The 17,230-nt window shown below is 43.0% G+C and overlaps 1 protein-coding gene across 6 annotated transcripts in view; it reads left to right on the top strand.

The window, feature by feature from the left end:
• Positions 1 to 17,230, top strand: part of Ano4 (anoctamin 4) — a 324,827-nt gene that overhangs the window by 214,422 nt on the left and 93,175 nt on the right. For 4 of the 6 annotated variants that reach the window (XM_075954168.1, XM_075954169.1, XM_075954172.1 and 1 more), the window contains 2 exons: positions 8,015 to 8,115; positions 11,363 to 11,407. In XM_075954168.1, coding sequence (XP_075810283.1) covers positions 8,015 to 8,115; positions 11,363 to 11,407 — 146 coding nt within the window. Of the gene's footprint in view, positions 1 to 8,014; positions 8,116 to 11,265; positions 11,408 to 17,230 lie in introns of those variants that run through there. The other 2 variants (XM_075954173.1, XM_075954174.1) reach the window with 2 other exon arrangements.

Genomic DNA, 17,230 nt, shown 5'->3' on the forward strand with positions numbered 1-17,230 from the left:
TCACTGCTTGGCCTATTAGCTCTAGTCTTTTATTGGCTAACTCTCACATCTAGAATTAACCCATTTTCATTATTTTATATTTTACCACGAGGCTCGTGGCCTACTGGCAAGGTTCCATCTGGCAGCTCCATGGTGGCTCACGACTTTGCCTTCTTTCTCCCAGCATTCAGTTTAGTCCCCCCCCCCCCCCCCGCCTAGCTCTACTGTACCCTATCACAGGCCAAGGCAGATTCTTTATTCATTAACCAATAAAAGCAGCACATATATAGAAGGACTTTCCCACACCATTTGGCTCCAGAATCTTAAGATTTTACTTTGTTCTCATAATAGTGTCATGTAGTGTCCCTAAGGGGTCACAGAGTAGATGCATATGGCCATGCCTGTTTGCCCCTTCATGCTCAATAAATTGAAACAGCAGGCATGTTTATTCCCAGGGCCTTTACCCTTTACCTTTCTTCTCTCATTACTGGGAATGCCTTTTCCCTGGATAAAGACTTCTTTTGCACTTCCTTTAGAACTCTGTTGAAAAGCATCCAATGGCCTATCCACACCATTCTGTCTCAAACAGCATTTCCTCCCCCATCATTGCTATCCATGTCCTCACCCACTCCCTAAGAGTACACCCACTGTGAGAAATGATGTCTGTGTCCCTGTCTCTTGCTTTCTACTGAACATATATCTCCTGGGTCATGTCAGTCGTGAGCATGAAGTGGTTACTCATTGTTTCTCAGTATACTGAATGAGTGGGTATCAAACTTGAACCTGTAGGAAACCATGAGGCCTTGAAGGGACAGGTAACAGGTTGTGGGCTTAGCTCTCAAGGATTTGGTTTTTGTTTTCATGTTTGTTTGTTTGTTTCTGGTGAAGCTTTGTAGTCAAAGATTCCCAGAGCTTTCACAGATACTAGCTTTCTTTTTGACCACCCTCCCAGGCTGTAACTTCTTTTGATACGTCATGGAGGTAATGACAGCTAATAATTGACTACATGTTCTGTCAGAAACTCGCCTGTATTAATACCACTTAATATAATTCAGTCAGATGTGTTTCTATTAGTTCCCATTTACCGGTTAAAACAGAGACACGGAGAAGTTCAGTAGCTTAGGAGGAACACAGCTGGCAGGAGGTACTGTAGATCACAGAGCTGGCAGGGGGGAGTGTAGATCACAGAGCTGGCAGAGGTAGCGTGGATCATACATCTGGGAAGAGGTAGTGTGGATCACACGGCTGGCAGGGAGAGTTTGGATATCTGCTGTCCAACCTCAGAATCTACATTCCCATGTAGTTTCTGAAGTGCAGCCTCTCAGGCAGCTCTAAACTTAAGCTCCAAATCCCATCTTATCCTGACTGTACTTACTTTGTGTCTCTGGTCCAGGCTTCTCCCAGAAGCTCCAGACACGTTTTGAATGCTCTGTAGCACATCTTCTCATGGGCATCTTTAGATGAGCATTCCCAGACTGTCGGAGTTCACAGTCTACCCATGTACCCACATTCCTTACTTCCGTATCTCCGATCACCCTAATTTTTTTCTTTTTAAATAATGTCAGGAGTCATAAAAAGTGATGATATGTGGGTACACACACACACACATGCGCACACACACACATACACACTTCTTCATGAGACAGATCACTTGTGTTAGATTACGGTATATGGCTACATTTATTTACTTTCTCCTCCTATTTCTCTATTTAACATTTATGAAATTCTTACATCCCAAGGCAAGGACTGTGGCTTGCATACTTTTTTATTCGAGGAATCTAGTACTTAGAAGATATTAAATATATTCCTGTTAAATGAAAGAAAGAAATGAGTATTTTATCTATTTCTCTTACAGGTAGTTCCTATGCTACAAGATAGTTTCTCCAGTTCTTTGCCTAAGCGTGTGTTTCCAAAGGCCGCCAACCCATCATTTTTCTTCTCACCCAGGCTCTACCCTGAGGAATGTTGATTGTAGTATTTTAATGTCATAGCCCGTCGCCACTTCTGTTCACTCTGACACTTGCGTGCTTGGATTTTTGTGGCAGGGGACACTTAATAACAAGGCAAGATCTGTTTGAAATGGCAGCGTAATCATTCAGCGGTGGAGAAAAGGGTGATGTACGAGCTGGTAATTACCAGTCATCTGTTACACACCTATTCGTCAAGGAGGGAGCTCAGGAAGTGTTCTGCATAGGTCAGCCTTATGAGTTACGGCTTAACGAGTTGAACACAAGTAATAAGCCACATACATCAAATTTTCCCCATGGTCATGTGAAAGAGATACACTTAGGCACACACAAAAGCATATCGTACCCACAAACATTATTATATCGTTATTTGTGGGAATTGGTCAACATTTTTCTCAAGAGAATCAAAATGAATGTGACAGCTCCCAGTCCAATGCTGGCTCATGGGTAGTACGTTTCCTTTACAGCTCTCATGAGTGTCCTTGTGCTCTGTCGCTTTGACTTCTAAAGTAGGGTGTTCTTTCAAGATTATCCTACATAAGCTGACTGAAGGTCAATTCAGAGAACGTGCACCTTAAGAAGCCACTAGATAAAGTTCACAAAGGCACCTAGAGCTGTGGGCACGGGATCAGCTGCACCTGGGACAGATATTCTGCTTGGCCGTGAATCAGTTGATCTGCCTCTCTCTTCCCTAAACCAGCCAGGAAGGCTGCTCTCCTGAGTGGGGATAAGATGAGGGAGCGCGTGACAGTGCTTTATCAGCATCAAGCACTGTGGATAAGTTATTTAAATATCAAGGAAAATACGTAAACACAAGCTGTGATTTCCTGGAAAAACATCGTGGGCTTACCACACTGGAATTTCAGCGAGCAAAGCAAAGAAATCTTCGGGTGCTGGCCCTTCTCTCTTCGGGATTTCAGCATTGCACTGAGACGGTCCTGAGAACCCTGTCATTCGCATGGTGTCCAACCGTCTATGATTCTAACTCCGTGAGATCCCATCCCTTCCCTGGGCTCTTCAGGCACCACACACACGTGCTACACAGACATACAGATAGGCAAAGCATCCACTTAAGAATAAAAATGTAATTCCTTGGAGTGAGAGAACATAAAGCTGAGCTTCTGTTTTTATCAACTGCCCAAAAAATCAAGTTGATATTCTTTTAAAGTTTTCTTTACTTTCAAGAATTTCATACGCATATGAAATATGATCATAGTCACATACCATTCCCCTTCTAGTTCCCCTATATCCTACCCAATGTGCCCCTCCACACTTCAGGTCTTTGTATTTTCTCTCCCTGCAGCCTGAATAGCCCCTTTTAGTACTATGAACATTTATGATAGGGAGAACGTCTTCTGACCAGTTTGAAATTGGTGTTTCTGTCTCCTGTAGCCGAAGAGTGTGTTGTTTTCAGTATAGGTTCTTCCTGTGTCTTCATGGTGGGTAACCACGGGCAATGGGAATAACAGTATTGTTTTGGAGACCTCTGGGGCCTCCCTGGCCAGTATCTACTAGGGAGGCATCCCCATGCCTTGGACTATGACTTTCACTTAATAACCCAAACCTTCTGGAAGTTATATAGTCCACCCATGTAGGTCAATTCTGTTCAAACACTTTCTTTTAAGGTGCATTTTGAAATTAGCTTGTTAACTAGTGGGTTTCGATAGGCTTTTTCATATATCCTTGCTTTTGATTAAGCTACTCATTACCTTCTATTATCCCTCCTTACATTGTCCCTTCTTAATCTACTAAACATCACTATTCCCTCCCTTAATTCTTTTAAATTGGGTTACAGGATAGTAGAATTCCATATTTTTATGCTCCCTTCATTTGGGTTAGGTCTCCACCTTGCTCCCTTGATTGCCTGCTGCCCCACAGTCCCGTCCCCTCCCTGCTTAGGCAGCCCTGGCCTCAGCAACCCACACTCTTTCCCTTTCCTCTATAACCTCCTTTCCTCCCCTCTTAACATGCCCCTCCATGAAGGTTTCCTTTCTGCTTTCCTGCCTTCTGCTTATTCTCCAAACTAACTGCACACACGCACACATACACACACACACACACACACACACACACACAATTTGAAACTGGGATCCACATATGGAATTTTCCCTTCTGGACTGGAGTTACCTCGCACAGCATATATTTGTCCAAGTTCTATCCATTTACCTATAAATTATATTTTTCTTTAAAGATGAATAATTCTCTGTTAGTATATATGTCAATTTTCTTATCCATTTTTATGTTGGTGGATATCTTGGTTGATCTGTTCCCTGACTGTTATACATAGAGCAGTAAGGACCATGGATGTGCAGGTGTCTCCATGGTAACATATAAAGGCTGGTGGGTCTCTGCCCTGAAGTGGAATAGGTTAGGGTTTAGGGTTAGGGTTAGGGTTTCCTAAGTGGGTCCTATGGCAGTTCTATTCCTAGACTGTTTTTTAGAAACCTTGCATCTGATTTCCAAAGTTTATAGTCCCACTGGCCGTGATAAGACTTCCCTGCTTGTCAAATTCATGGCTGAATTTGTTGTTATTGTATTCCTGACAATGAGCATTTTAACTGCAGTGAGGTAGAATCTTAAAATATGTAGCTTTAATTTGCACTCTCCTGGTGGCTAAGGATGAAGAACACTTCTTAAAAGAATTTTCCATTCAGTTCCTTACATCATTTTCAATTGGGTTGTTTCCTTAATGTTTAGCTTTGGGGGCTCTTTGTGTATTCTAGACACTAGTGTATTCTGTCATAAATAGAAGAAAAAGATGGTTTCCCTCTTCCTTGGACTACCTAGTCATTCACTTCATAGTTTCCTGTGCTGTACTGAGGTTTTGAGTTTCATGGAATCCTAGTCGTTGGTTATTGTCTTATTTTCTAGGCTACTGGAGTCTTTTTTCAGTCCTCATCTATAAGTTTTTCTTCAGTGTCTCCCACTATTTTTGGTTTGATGTCTGTTTTTGTCAGATGTGAGGCTTGATAGGCCTGTTTGTTTCCTAGTTCCATTTGCTTGGGGTGCCTTTTCCTACTCCTTTGCCCTTGTCTGTTGCTGATGGTGAGGGCGTGTATCTTGGAGGTGGGAAAAAGATTGATCCTGTCTCCTGATCCAATCTACTAGTCTGTGTTTTTATTTGGAAAATAGAGACCACTGATATTCAGAATTATTACTGAAAGATATGTGTTTAATTCCTGTCACTTTTTTTGATTCTGTGGTGTTCTCCTAGATATCTCTCTCTCTCTCTCTCTCTCTCTCTCTCTCTCTCTCTCTCTCTCTCTCTCTCTCTCTCTCTCTCTCTCTCTTTTTCTGGTTTTTCGAGACAGGGTTTCTCTGTGGTTTTGGAGCCTGTCCTGGAACTAGCTCTGTAGACCAGGCTGTCCTCGAACTCACAGAGACCCACTTGACTCTGCCTCCCAAGTGCTGGGATTAAAGGCGTGCGCCACCACCGCCCAGCTCCTAGATCTCTTTTGATTTACTGTCCTGGCATTTATTTATTTTCTATGACCTCTTTGATGTGTTTATCTTTTTCCTCAGATTGAAGTATTCCAGTATTCTGGCTTAGTGGTCATGAATTCCTTTAATCTGTTTTTATCGCTCCTTCAATTTTAATAGATGGGTTTGCTGGGTATAATACCTGAGTTGACAGTTGTGATCTTTTGGTGTAGGAAATCCTTCTCTCCAGGGTTGTCTGGCTTAGAATGTTTCTGTTGGGTAATCAGGCATTATTTTGTGGGGCCTGAAAATCTTGGCCTTTCCCTCTTGTACCTTTCAATAGCCTCCCTTTGTCCTATATTTTTTAATGCTTGAATTGGCAGTATGAAATAAGGAGATGCTTTTCTGGTTCAGTGGGCAGAACCAAGGTACAACTAGATAGGAATCTATTTCTCTAAGTGTGGTAGTTTTTCTCCTTGGTTTTAGTGGAAGTCTATTATACAATAGACTTTGGTATGATAGTTTCCTCCTTTGTCTATGCCCATAATGCAAAGGTTACAGTTTTTCCTGGTTTCCCGTAGCTCTCCCAACATTTGCCTGTGGATTTTCATCAATTTGTCACTGACCTTTACTGCCTCTGTCTTGTCTTACGGTCCTGATGCTCTGTCTCCCACAGGATCCATTCTGTTGGTGGGGCTTTCTTCCTGCTGAGGGTTTTATTGGGGTTTTTGAGGTTTTTCATTTCAGGCATCATTTCATTTTGGCTTTTCTTGGGTAAGTCTCTTCTCATGATTGATTTTTGTTCTTATATCTTGTGTTGACTTCATTTCATCCCATGCCTTTGATTTTGTCTTGTGTTGGTTATTTGAATGCAGTTACTATTATTCTTTTGAATTCTGTCTGGAATTTCCTTTAGGTTATTCTCATCGGGGTCTGCTACTCATTTTTGGAGTTGACATGTCTTGGACTCCCAAGCAGCTGTTTCTGGTTTCTCCCTAAAATGTGCACGTTTTGCGTTAGTTGAGTAGGAACCTGGGACTGGTAGTCTGTGAGCCAGTTAGCATCAAGAATTAAGGAAACTGTGAAAGGGTAGGAAAGGAATTCAGGATTCAATGAGCTCTTACTTATCAGCACCAGGAGTTGGGCAGATGAAGGGAATTTGGGCACAGTGGTCAGGGCCTGGGTAGAGTATTAGGAACTTAACTGTTACCAGAGAGAGGTAGGAGGACCTGGAAACATTAACATTCTTGAATTATTAAGAAAAAACTGTAAATGGCATACAACATGCACAGAAAGTGACCACCTTACATCTTTAGACTTTTTGACTTACTGTATTTCCTCTACTTCTTCCTATTACTCTCCTCTCCCTCTGGGAGCAAAGCCCAAAGAAAGAGTTTGTAGTTAGTTGGTCATTCACGTCCTTCTTAACCATAGGCAAAGACCAAAATCTGTAGGGTGCCTATCTAGGTGTGAAGGTCTAGCTGACTTCCCTATCCAAGTAACTTGTGGGTTTAAAAGCCCCCAAAGACACAATGCAGGCTTTGGGAAAGGCTGCCTGGTACCAGCCCAGCTTCTGATCTCTTATCTTATTGGTGCCTCCATCTCCGTACTCCTTCACCAACTTTTGTTTCCATCTTGTCGACTGGGAGTATTTCTTCTTGTCTTTACTCTTTAGAGGAGGGGTATGAGTGTGTAACGTATGTGTGTGTTTGGCTGTCTGCGTATGTGTGGGTTCACGGGTATGGGCCTGTGCAGAAACTAAAGATTGCCACCAGGTATCGTCTTTGACACCTATCCATTTCGTCTGCTCAGGCAGGGTCTCTTGCTGAGCCTAGACCTCACAGACTCACCCCTGCCTCCACAGTGCTGGGATTACCGCAGGGTCACGCCAACCTGCCTTCTATGTGGGTTCTGTGGGCATGGACTCCGGTCCTCATGCTTCTATGGTGAGAGCCGTTATCCACAGAACCATCTCCTGAATCTCCATCTCTCCTTTCAATAAATCTCTCCTTTAAAACTTTTTCTCCACCAAGACGCCACAGCCATCTCTGGGCACTAAAATCAAGATGGCTTCCCGATGTTCTAAGAGTGGGACCCAACAGCCTATGATGCTCTTCTGCGTACCCTCGCAACCTGTAACGTCACTCCTTACGTCACAAAGCTTACCACTCATTTCTCAGCCCGCGACCTTGGCACGCGTCCCGCGCTCTCTTCCCAGCCTATCCCTGTGTCTCCTTCAGGTCTCAGCTCAGGTGACCTCCACAAAGAGGCCTTTTCTGGTCTCTTATCTAAAGTAGCGTGTGCCTTCTCCACACAACGCTTTCCCTGCATCCCGTCTTGATGGTGCTCACCTCTGTCTGAATTTATCCCTCTCTTTTAACCAGTTTTGGCACCTGTCCCTTTAAATATTTATGGAGAATGTAAACATTTTCTTCTTTTCTTCACAGCCGGATCTCTAGTGCTTGAAACAGGGACATATTGGCTAAATGAATATATGCACACTTTAAGTCGCTGGTTTATTGCCAAAGAATGTCCCAAATTATAAACTCCAAGTTTGTACATTCCGAGAGTTCCAGCTGCGTCTAAACCGGGGGAGGTTTGGATATACTTTCCAATCTATCTTCTTTTTTTTTTTTTTTCTGTTTCAGTGCTCTCTAGTAAACAGTGATGTCATCTTTGTAAAACTGCATGCCCCCTGGGAAGTCCTGGGAAGATACGCCGAGCAGATGAACGTAAGGATGCCTTTCAGGTAGGTAGGACTGTGTTTCCCCACCGCTTGCCCTCTCTCTGCTGCTCCACTGTGAACCTAATGATGCTGTTTCTTGGAACAAATAAAATCATAGTACAGGCTGGAGAAGTCATTAAGGCAGGAAATTTTCCTGATGTTCAGAAAATGCAAATAAATCTTTGTGCCCACAGTGACTCCTTCCTGTTGTCAAGTGGCATTTCCAAGTAGCATTTGCATTTTGAGAGTGTCGTTTCTAAAATTTCTGTGTATTGCTGCTTTGAAAAGCTAGACACCAGATACCATGGTCCTTGCTGAGCAGTACCTTCCAGGAAAGAACAATCAGTTGTTCCAAGAAATAAGTTTAAGAAATTTCATAAAATATGATCTTTAAAAATAACCTATTTTTAAAATGAAGTCAGAAATTCTATATAAGTACAAATAATTGGTAATTGTTCAAAGGTGAATAAAGATACTTCGTATGGATTGCTAGGTTATTTAAAAGGATAAATTTGCCTTTGTCTCACGGTGTCTGCTCTTAATTCATTATAGGTTAAGGAAATATGATCTTCATTTGTTGGATTAAAAGCAAAATTAGACAGTAAACCCGAGATTCCAGGTGCAAAGATGTGGGGGGGGAGTGGGGTGCAGGGTTGGGGGGATCACCAATAGAATCTGCTAAAAGGAAAGGGGATTTAGTGCTGAGGACAGTTCAGAAGTGACTTGTGTGAAGGATTTTGGGTTTTCTTCTTGCCAGGAAGACCAAGATAGAGGACAAGAATTTGGCAAGATGGCATCAGGTCTACAAAATGCCTCTTAGTGGGCTGTTAAAATTATGAAAACCATCAGTCTGCTAAACTCTGAAGAGGGAGGGAGAGGGGGGGGGAGAGAGATTTACAGGTTTACAGATTTACAGAAGGCCAATTTCCAATCATAAGCTTATAATATGTCTCTCAGAACATTTTATTTTCTTTGTTTGTTGGTCTTTATGGCCTGATATCAAGTCAAAATATAAGCTGGGGTTTCCAGCATCTGCTTTCCTGGAGGCGAAATTCTCCAAATAGATAAGCACAATTCTGGACTTATTTATTTCTGCATTTAAAATGTTAAAGGAAATCCAAGAAGTCAAGGGCACACACACACACATGCACAGGCGCAGACACATACACACACGCACACGCACATGCACAATAAGAAGGAAAGAAAAACAATTGTTTGTGCTAAGAGATGCGATGCTAAAATCATTAAATCTTGTGACTTGATGGCATAATAACCACGCACTATGAACCAGTACCGTATTATGCTTAAGAACAAAAGGGAAAGAAAGCACTCTGAACTACATTTAGATAAACACTAATATCCCTTCCCTGGGCTAAAACTTACAACCCCTGTAGCAAGAACGCACCTCTCTAATGAAGAGCCCAAGGAGATAGAAACCTGAGCGGTGGCCTACAAAGCCAAACCTCTTAGTACTTGGGAGGGTTTCCCCTCTGAAGGAGCCGACCTCACGGGATAGAGATGGACTGCTTGTCCATTTCACGTGCACGAGTCATTTCCTTACGCAGCACGAAGACGATGGTGAAAGCAGAAAACTAAAAGTGAACTTGAGCGGTAATCTCCTCTCGGAGGTGGAAATCCCTGCAGGGAGACAGTTGGAAGAGAAAATGCTATTATACGGGGCAGTAATTCACCTCACTGATGTTGATTTGATTTTACCTGGGCCTAGCATCGCCCCTTAGAACCTGGTGGATGCAAGCCCTCATGAGCACGGACTGTCCTCGGTTTGGCGTGTGGCTCTCACCTGAGGCTCATGTGTTTCCAAAGGTGGAATTCTCCCACTGTACCGTTTTAGGAATGTGTCCAGACGTCAGTGTAGCTGAGCTCACGTTCTCCGGAGAATCTGACATGGTTTATTCCTTTCAGTGATTCTAAATCTCAGGCTTAGTTTCCTGCTTAATGCTGCAATTATTAAAAATAAATGTAAGAATTTACATTTTACCTTTTTTTGTAAAAATCTCTAATAAACTGGCTTCTTAAGTACCTCTGTGTCCATAAATTTGTAGTTTAAAAATAATAGGCTGGTTTTTTTTTGAGCATTTTTAGGTTTAAAAGAAAATTGGACCTATGGCACAGAGTGTTCCACATACCCACCTTCTACAGTTTTCTTACCAACATCTCATGTTAGCGTGGGTGTGTGTATAGCCATTGATGGGTCAATAGCAGCATATTTTTAACTAAAGTCTAAAGCATGTGACCCACTCATATACAGGCTTATAAATATGAGTCATCATGTAGAATCATGTAAAATCATATATAGAATCATGCAGAATATTATATCCTAAAAAGAATATGTTATACCCATCCGCTCTTTCTGCCTGGCCCAGACTTTGTATTCACTGCAACTGTTGGCCAAATGTGGCAGCTCTTATTTGACATGTAAAATCCCCTTTTTTGCAAAAGCAGAGTAGCCCATGTCCATGCAGAATACACATGAACTGCCTCAATCTCATAACTGGTCCCTTGGCAGACACCAGAACTATGGGAAGAAATTGGGTTTGATGAGCTGTCCAGTGAGCATGCTCTCTCCTCAAATTACACCCAGAGGTCTCATTTAAATCCTTAAACAAATTAACTAAAGTGAAGCAACATAGCATATCTCTGTTGTGTCCTGTTCTTGGTTTTTTTTTGTTTTCTAGGATTTTGTGTTTGTGCCTGTTTAGTTTACCTGTTGGTAGTCAGGTGGTTATGCCTGCGTGGGTATTTATAGCAGGCTACTGATGCTATGATCTTGCAGTAGATGTGAAATACATGCTTTTGTACTTCTATCAAGATTATGATAAAAGTGTTGAGAAAACATAAATTGCTATGTAAATATCTCCCTAATATAATATCACGTCTGTTAAATTATGTATGTTGCCCCTAGTCCTCTGAATTTCCTGGGATGAGAGTAGACCTCCCCTGAACCAGTGTGAGACACTAATCTCCCTAAGCATCACGCTACTGTGTGTGTGCTGTGGGCCAGATGCAGCCCTGAGACGATTATAATAATGAGAGGAAGAAGCAGTGATGGAAACCGTTCCATAGGGTGTCACGGCTCCAAGTGCATGCCCTGTGTCCCGACTACACTTCCCCCTGTTAATCTCTCTCTAGTTTTTTCTTCTTCACCTCTTACAGGCTTCTATCTCCAATCTCCTTTCCTTCCTTGCTAGTTCAAACTGTAACTGACGATGGGTTTTCTTCTCGACTGGCTTCATTTTTGCTGTTCTTCCAGGAGAAAAATCTATTACCTGCCCCGCCGGTACAAGTTCATGAGCAGGTTAGTAGCACGCTCTGTCCCCGTGGTGTTGGCTGCTGACTACTGCATGCTAGCAATGACAAGGAGCAACAAGCCCAGGAAGACAGGAGATGTAGTCACGTTTTCACATTAGCCTAGAAAATCCTTGTAAATGTCCTCTGCAGAATCCGCCCCTTCACCCGCACACCTGGGAGTATGCTGCAGGTGTGTTGAGGTTGTTTTTCCGTTTAGCCTGACCTGTAAAATCGATTGCCCCCAATCCCAGCCAATCAGAGAAATTTTAGCCTGAACGTTGTTGGCTTCCACATACATTTCTCCCTCTGCTGTTTGTAATTTGAGAGCTGGAAGTGCAAGCAGTCCCCCCCTCCACCACACCCCCCCCCCGTCAAAGAAGCTGGTGGCTACTCCTGCATCACAGGAGAGTCCTTGGTATTTGTGATGTCTGGTTGGTACAATATTAAGATGGTACAGGAGAGCTCTTATGGCACTCAACATAGGAAAAAAAAAAACTGTTGAATGAACGCAGTTCTTACTGCAGTTCGTATCCCTCCGAAGCTTGTTTTCCTTGTTGTTCTATAGAAGCCAAGGGAAAGGGGGAAACATCAATGATATCCTTCACTTGGCTTCATTTTGTGACCATTGGTGCCTCTAACTTCAAAACCTTAATTGCTCTTCTATGCCTACTCCCCCTTAACTGAACTAATGACTTAAATGGGGATCCCTTGTGTGGCTCTGTAAACCATTAAGGTAATTCAGTTCAGTGAGATTCAATATGTAGATGCATTGGTTATAGTCTATATGTAATAAAGAATATATATGTAATACATTATATATAATTTCTATGCTACTTATAATCTGTGTAAAGTGGTAAGTAACATACATTGATGAGCGTCCTCAAGTATGATGTACCAGCAGAGTATGGCAGGAGAAGCAGCCTCCACAGAAACCGAAATGTGATTTCTCAACAATTCTCTGTGCAGCTCTCTCACTAGGCGATAGGTGTGGCGTTTCCCACTCACCGTGGTGTGGATCACTCCCTTCCCGTATAATGGTCTTTGGTAGAAGATTTGTACCACACTCCAGCCCATGTCAATAGTCCTTAGACTTCATCCGGCATCAGAATTATCTGGGGGATTTTAAAGCGTGGATTTCTGGACCCCACCCACATTTCTATTTCCACTTCTCTAGAATGAAAACACTTCATGTCTACCAGAGGGGGATCCTGAGGGCTGCATGCATGGCCTGTGTTCATAAATGATATCTCTTAGTTGATTTTCATGGAGATGTTTGTGGAAATAATCTCAGGTGTGTATATGCCTCCTGTTCCCCCCTCTTACCTCACTCTGTTCTAGTTTCTTCTAAAGGAGAGCCTTCTAATTCTAGCAAGCCCTGATTTTATTTGCCAGGTAGCCATTTAGACTCCATGGAGTCTCCCTCACGTGCCACTGTTTGCATGGCTGTGTGACGTGTGCCTCAGGGTCACGCTGCACTCTGCCCTCCCCGGTCAGCCTTTTGAACTCTGCACGTGCTGTTCCACGGTAACTTCTAGAATCCATCTGATGCTGTGCTTGCCCAGGGCCATCCTTAGCTGAGCCGTCCTTACCTCCTGCCTGTCTTAGGCCATTTTCTCTTTCTGCCTCTGTTCTGACTATTGGAAAGCAAATTGTCCTCTATAGCCAAGATGAAGCGGAAAGGGCTTGGCTTAAACACAGCCCTGGATGAACTCTCTTCCTTTGTCTCTTGCCTCCTTATCTATGTGAACGCTCGTGTCTCCCCAATGCATTATGCAGCTTGGATTTACATATTGTTACAGAGTAGTCCTTCTGGATAGTGCTTTTTTTTTTTTTTACTCTCACCTAGATAGTACCTACCCAGACCTCAAAACTCAGTTCCGTGACTGAACTTTTTGAATAGGTCAAAGATGCCTCATTCCTGCATCCCACTGGTACCCTTTATCCCTGTCACCTCATCCCATCTCGTCACCGGGATGCTGTGGGAATCCAAGGAGAGCAATTGCTGTTTCACATTTTCAGCATCTAGTACCTACTATGTGGGATGGATGAATTCATGACACTCATACATCTGCGAGGGGAGCAGAGTGGGAGGAATGGTGTGTGCGAACGCAGGCGCACGCATCCATAAACGCGCACATGCAAAACCAAGTCTGGCTAAAATGGCGGACACCGACTTTTGGCTGAAATATTTGTTTAGCCACGGGAGGTGGGTGAAAAGACTTGAAGGCTTGCAGGACGGCAGAAGGAAACGGAATCTCAAAGTTGGGTGAGACATCAATGTTCAGCAAGTCCAGTCCTTCATGAGACTCTTCCACCTCTGCTGTGTGGTCATGCCGTTCCTGTGTGGACAGGCTGGGGACAAGGCTGTCGTAGTCCGTCTGCCTGCAGCTCTGATGCCTGGGAAGTTCTTTAAAATAAGCGTAGTGGTTATTCTTGCACACTCTCATTCTCTTGTGTTCTCTTGCTCTTCCTCCCTTCTTCCCCCCTCTTTCCCTCTACCCATTTTCTTTAGCTTTCATTTTTAAATCATTGTTCTGCCTCCTGAATAGGCCAAAAAAAAAAAAACCCCTCAAAGTAGATAAAATTGTAAAATTTTAAGCAAAGGGTTAGAACTTCATGGGTGTTTGGAAATTGAGAAAAGAAACTTTCCCTACTTCTGAGTAGGAAAACTATAGCTGGAGCTAAAATCAGAAAGGAGACCCAGCGGGTGTATAGGTGTGATGAGGAAGGTAGCGACTTTCTTGTAATAATTCTGCCTTCTCCGCCGGGCAGTGATGGCACGTCCCTTTAATCCCAGTGCTCGGGAGGCAGAGGCAAGAGGATCTCTGAGTCTGAAGCCAGTCCTGGTTCTACAGAGTGAGTTCCAGGACAGCCAGGGCTACGCAGAGAAACCCTGTCTAAAAAAAAAAAAATTTATTAACTCGGTACATTGCAGGCTGCAGGTACTTTGGTGTTCTGGAGGCCACTGGAACTGATAGTGAAGCCACCAAAAAAAAAAAAAAAAGTAAAGCTAGAGAAGCCAACTTGACAGGAGTAGCGTAGAAGCCATAGCCCTAGCCAGAAGGATGTGTGGGATTTTCTGAGAAAGATATCAAGAGTGAAAATAGACCCAGTGGCAATTTCTCTTAAAAACCTGCATTAAAGGGACCAGAAGAGACAGAAGAGAATAAAAGAACAGTCTGGGGACAGAAAGAGAAAGAAGAACGGATGACATCAACAGTGCCAGAAACAAGTTTACATACAGGTGTGCATTCTCCAGCTTCTGATGGGTGGCGATGAACGGGAATCTGTTAGCACCTTTACAAGTCACCAATGGTGTGGATATAGCATCCTCAAATATGCATCAGGATTACTCAGCAAATATTAAAAAGGCAGGTGGCTGGGTTCATCCTCAGGGTTTCTGATTCAGTAAGTCTAAATTCAGTTGATAAATTACATTTCTCTTAAACTGAAAATGGTGCTGGGGAGAGAGCTCTGTTTTTGGTGCTGTATCTTTTTGGTTATTTGAGACAGAATCTCACTCTGTAGTCAGGCTGGCATGGAAATCACTATGTAGCCCCAGACTAACCTAGAACATGCAGAAATCCTTGTTGTGCAGCCGCCCCAGTCTTGAGATCATAGGTACCCAGCACATACGTACTAAAGACACGTTATCTTAGCATCGCGGATTTACAGGCAATGAGTATTTGCTGCTGTCTTGATAAGGAGTTTGGAGGAAGGGGAAGAAAGGAAGGATTAGAACAGAAGTCAAGAGGAGGGAAGCAGATTAAGCTTAATATATGACCATGTCCCTCAAGTGTGAAGAGGACCCTGTTTGAGTGAGCATGAGCTTATCTAGAACCAGAAGAAAGGCTTAATAAACCACTAAACTCTGCCATGACAAAAGTTGATATTCAGCGCAGAAATTATCTTCTTGGAACAACTGACCATGGAACACACTGGAAGAATGTGGCAGAAGGAAAGAAAAAGAAGCCCCAGTTACAGTAGTAAGCAGTGGGTAAGGCGCTCTAGAGATGGTCTTCCTTGCTGTTAGGCAATGGAGCCAAGGGACTTCCTGAAGCCCAGTGGCTAGTGGCTAATTGAAAAAGCCAGTTAAGAAGGAAGTGTGATCCCTATTCCTCTCAGTGACTCACCCCAGGAGAGACTAACCCAAATGCTGAGGAGCATCCGCCCCTCAGAGCTAACTCTGAAACGCAAGTCTAAAGGCACAGCTGTCGCTTGTGATATTAATAGCACCCCAGCAAGGAAACATTCAACTTGCATCCTTCTGAAATTCTCCTTGCATACTGCATGTGGGCATTCAATGTATTGTTTAATTTCGTCTACATAAATTGCATCTAATCCCATTAACCCATCAATGGGTTGTCCAACCCAACTCTCTTTTAAGGATAAACATCTGAAGTTGGGGGGGGGGTTGTTTGTTTTCATTTTTCGCGAGAATAAAACACCTTTTCTAAGCATCTTTATATCGAAAACTCACCCAACTCCTATAAACCATCCTCATGTAGCTCAGACTTATGTATTTGTAATAAGTACCTTTTAATACCCGTGTCTGGTCTATTAAACACGGCTTTGATTCTAATTTCTAGGCAGGTTTACAGGCATTATAAATTATCTATTCAATAAATGGGGGAGAGTTTATCATCTCTTCTTTGCCTGGTTTTTTTCCAGGATAAAATGATCCTGGAAAACAATCTTCAGAAAATATTACAAAGTAACAAATGTGATTATTGTGGGCAGTTAGAGTTGAAGTCTCATAACTCGCTATTTCCCTCCACACCCGCTGTGGGCTTTCTGCCTGGGTGTTTCCTTTATTATATACTAGATGGAGGGAATGCTAGGCCCTATGCGTTACAGGCTCTGTTTATTACACTTAAATCAGATGGGCATACTAACAGAATGAGAAGTGGTTTGTAATTTTCCATCCCTACTATTAAAATTTAATCTATGCAAATGTTCTAAGGCCCTTGGAGTCATCTCTAAGGTATCCAAGCTATACTCCAGATAGGAGAGCCGTGACCTGAAAGAGTGGCATTCGCTTCCAAAGACACCTAATTCCTATCCAAGGAGATGGGGTGAATGCATGGGACTTGGTTCTGAGAAGAGGAAAGGGAAACCCAAGCCTCCTGTTGGCTGCTGGCAGCAAACAAGGCCTATGAGCTACCTCTGCTAAGAAAAGTGACCAACAAAGCTCATCCGTCACCTCTCTCCTTCATATTATCTCTCCGAATGTCCTGGTAGAACATGGGTCTGTAATATGCTGGTCCAGAGGAAAACAAGTGTTACTAAAGAAAGTCCGGTTCCCTCCTGTACTTAAGGCACAAGGAACATTGTGGGAAGGAGGGAGCCGGAAGGATGTAAGAGCCAGAAGATCCCAGAGTTTGCTGTGAGACTATGTCTCCTATTAATGTCAACCATAACGTCTCACCAACGTGACCACGCAGACATGAGCCAAACAAGTAGGGCACGAATGACCATACTCAACCAGAGGGGAAAGCCTGGGAGGCCTCAACCCTGCACAATTAACTAGAGGCAGCTGAAGAATTCTGGGAGCAAGAGAGGCAGTCTTCTCCAGGGAATAGCACACCGATTGGTTTCCAGTGCCGAATAGCCCTGAATATACACATACAAGTAACATTTATGGAACTAACAGATTATATTTAGGAATGTACATGTATATGTATATATGTATGTATATATATGTGTGTATACACACACACACACACACACACACACACACACATATATATAGGCATGGGATAACAATTAGTGAAAAAAGAGGCCATGAATTTGAAGGAGAGTGGAAAGGGGTTGCGGTCTTTGAATGTAA

This window comes from Microtus pennsylvanicus, chromosome 20, assembly GCF_037038515.1.
Source record: "Microtus pennsylvanicus isolate mMicPen1 chromosome 20, mMicPen1.hap1, whole genome shotgun sequence".
Lineage (NCBI taxonomy): Eukaryota > Metazoa > Chordata > Mammalia > Rodentia > Cricetidae > Microtus > Microtus pennsylvanicus.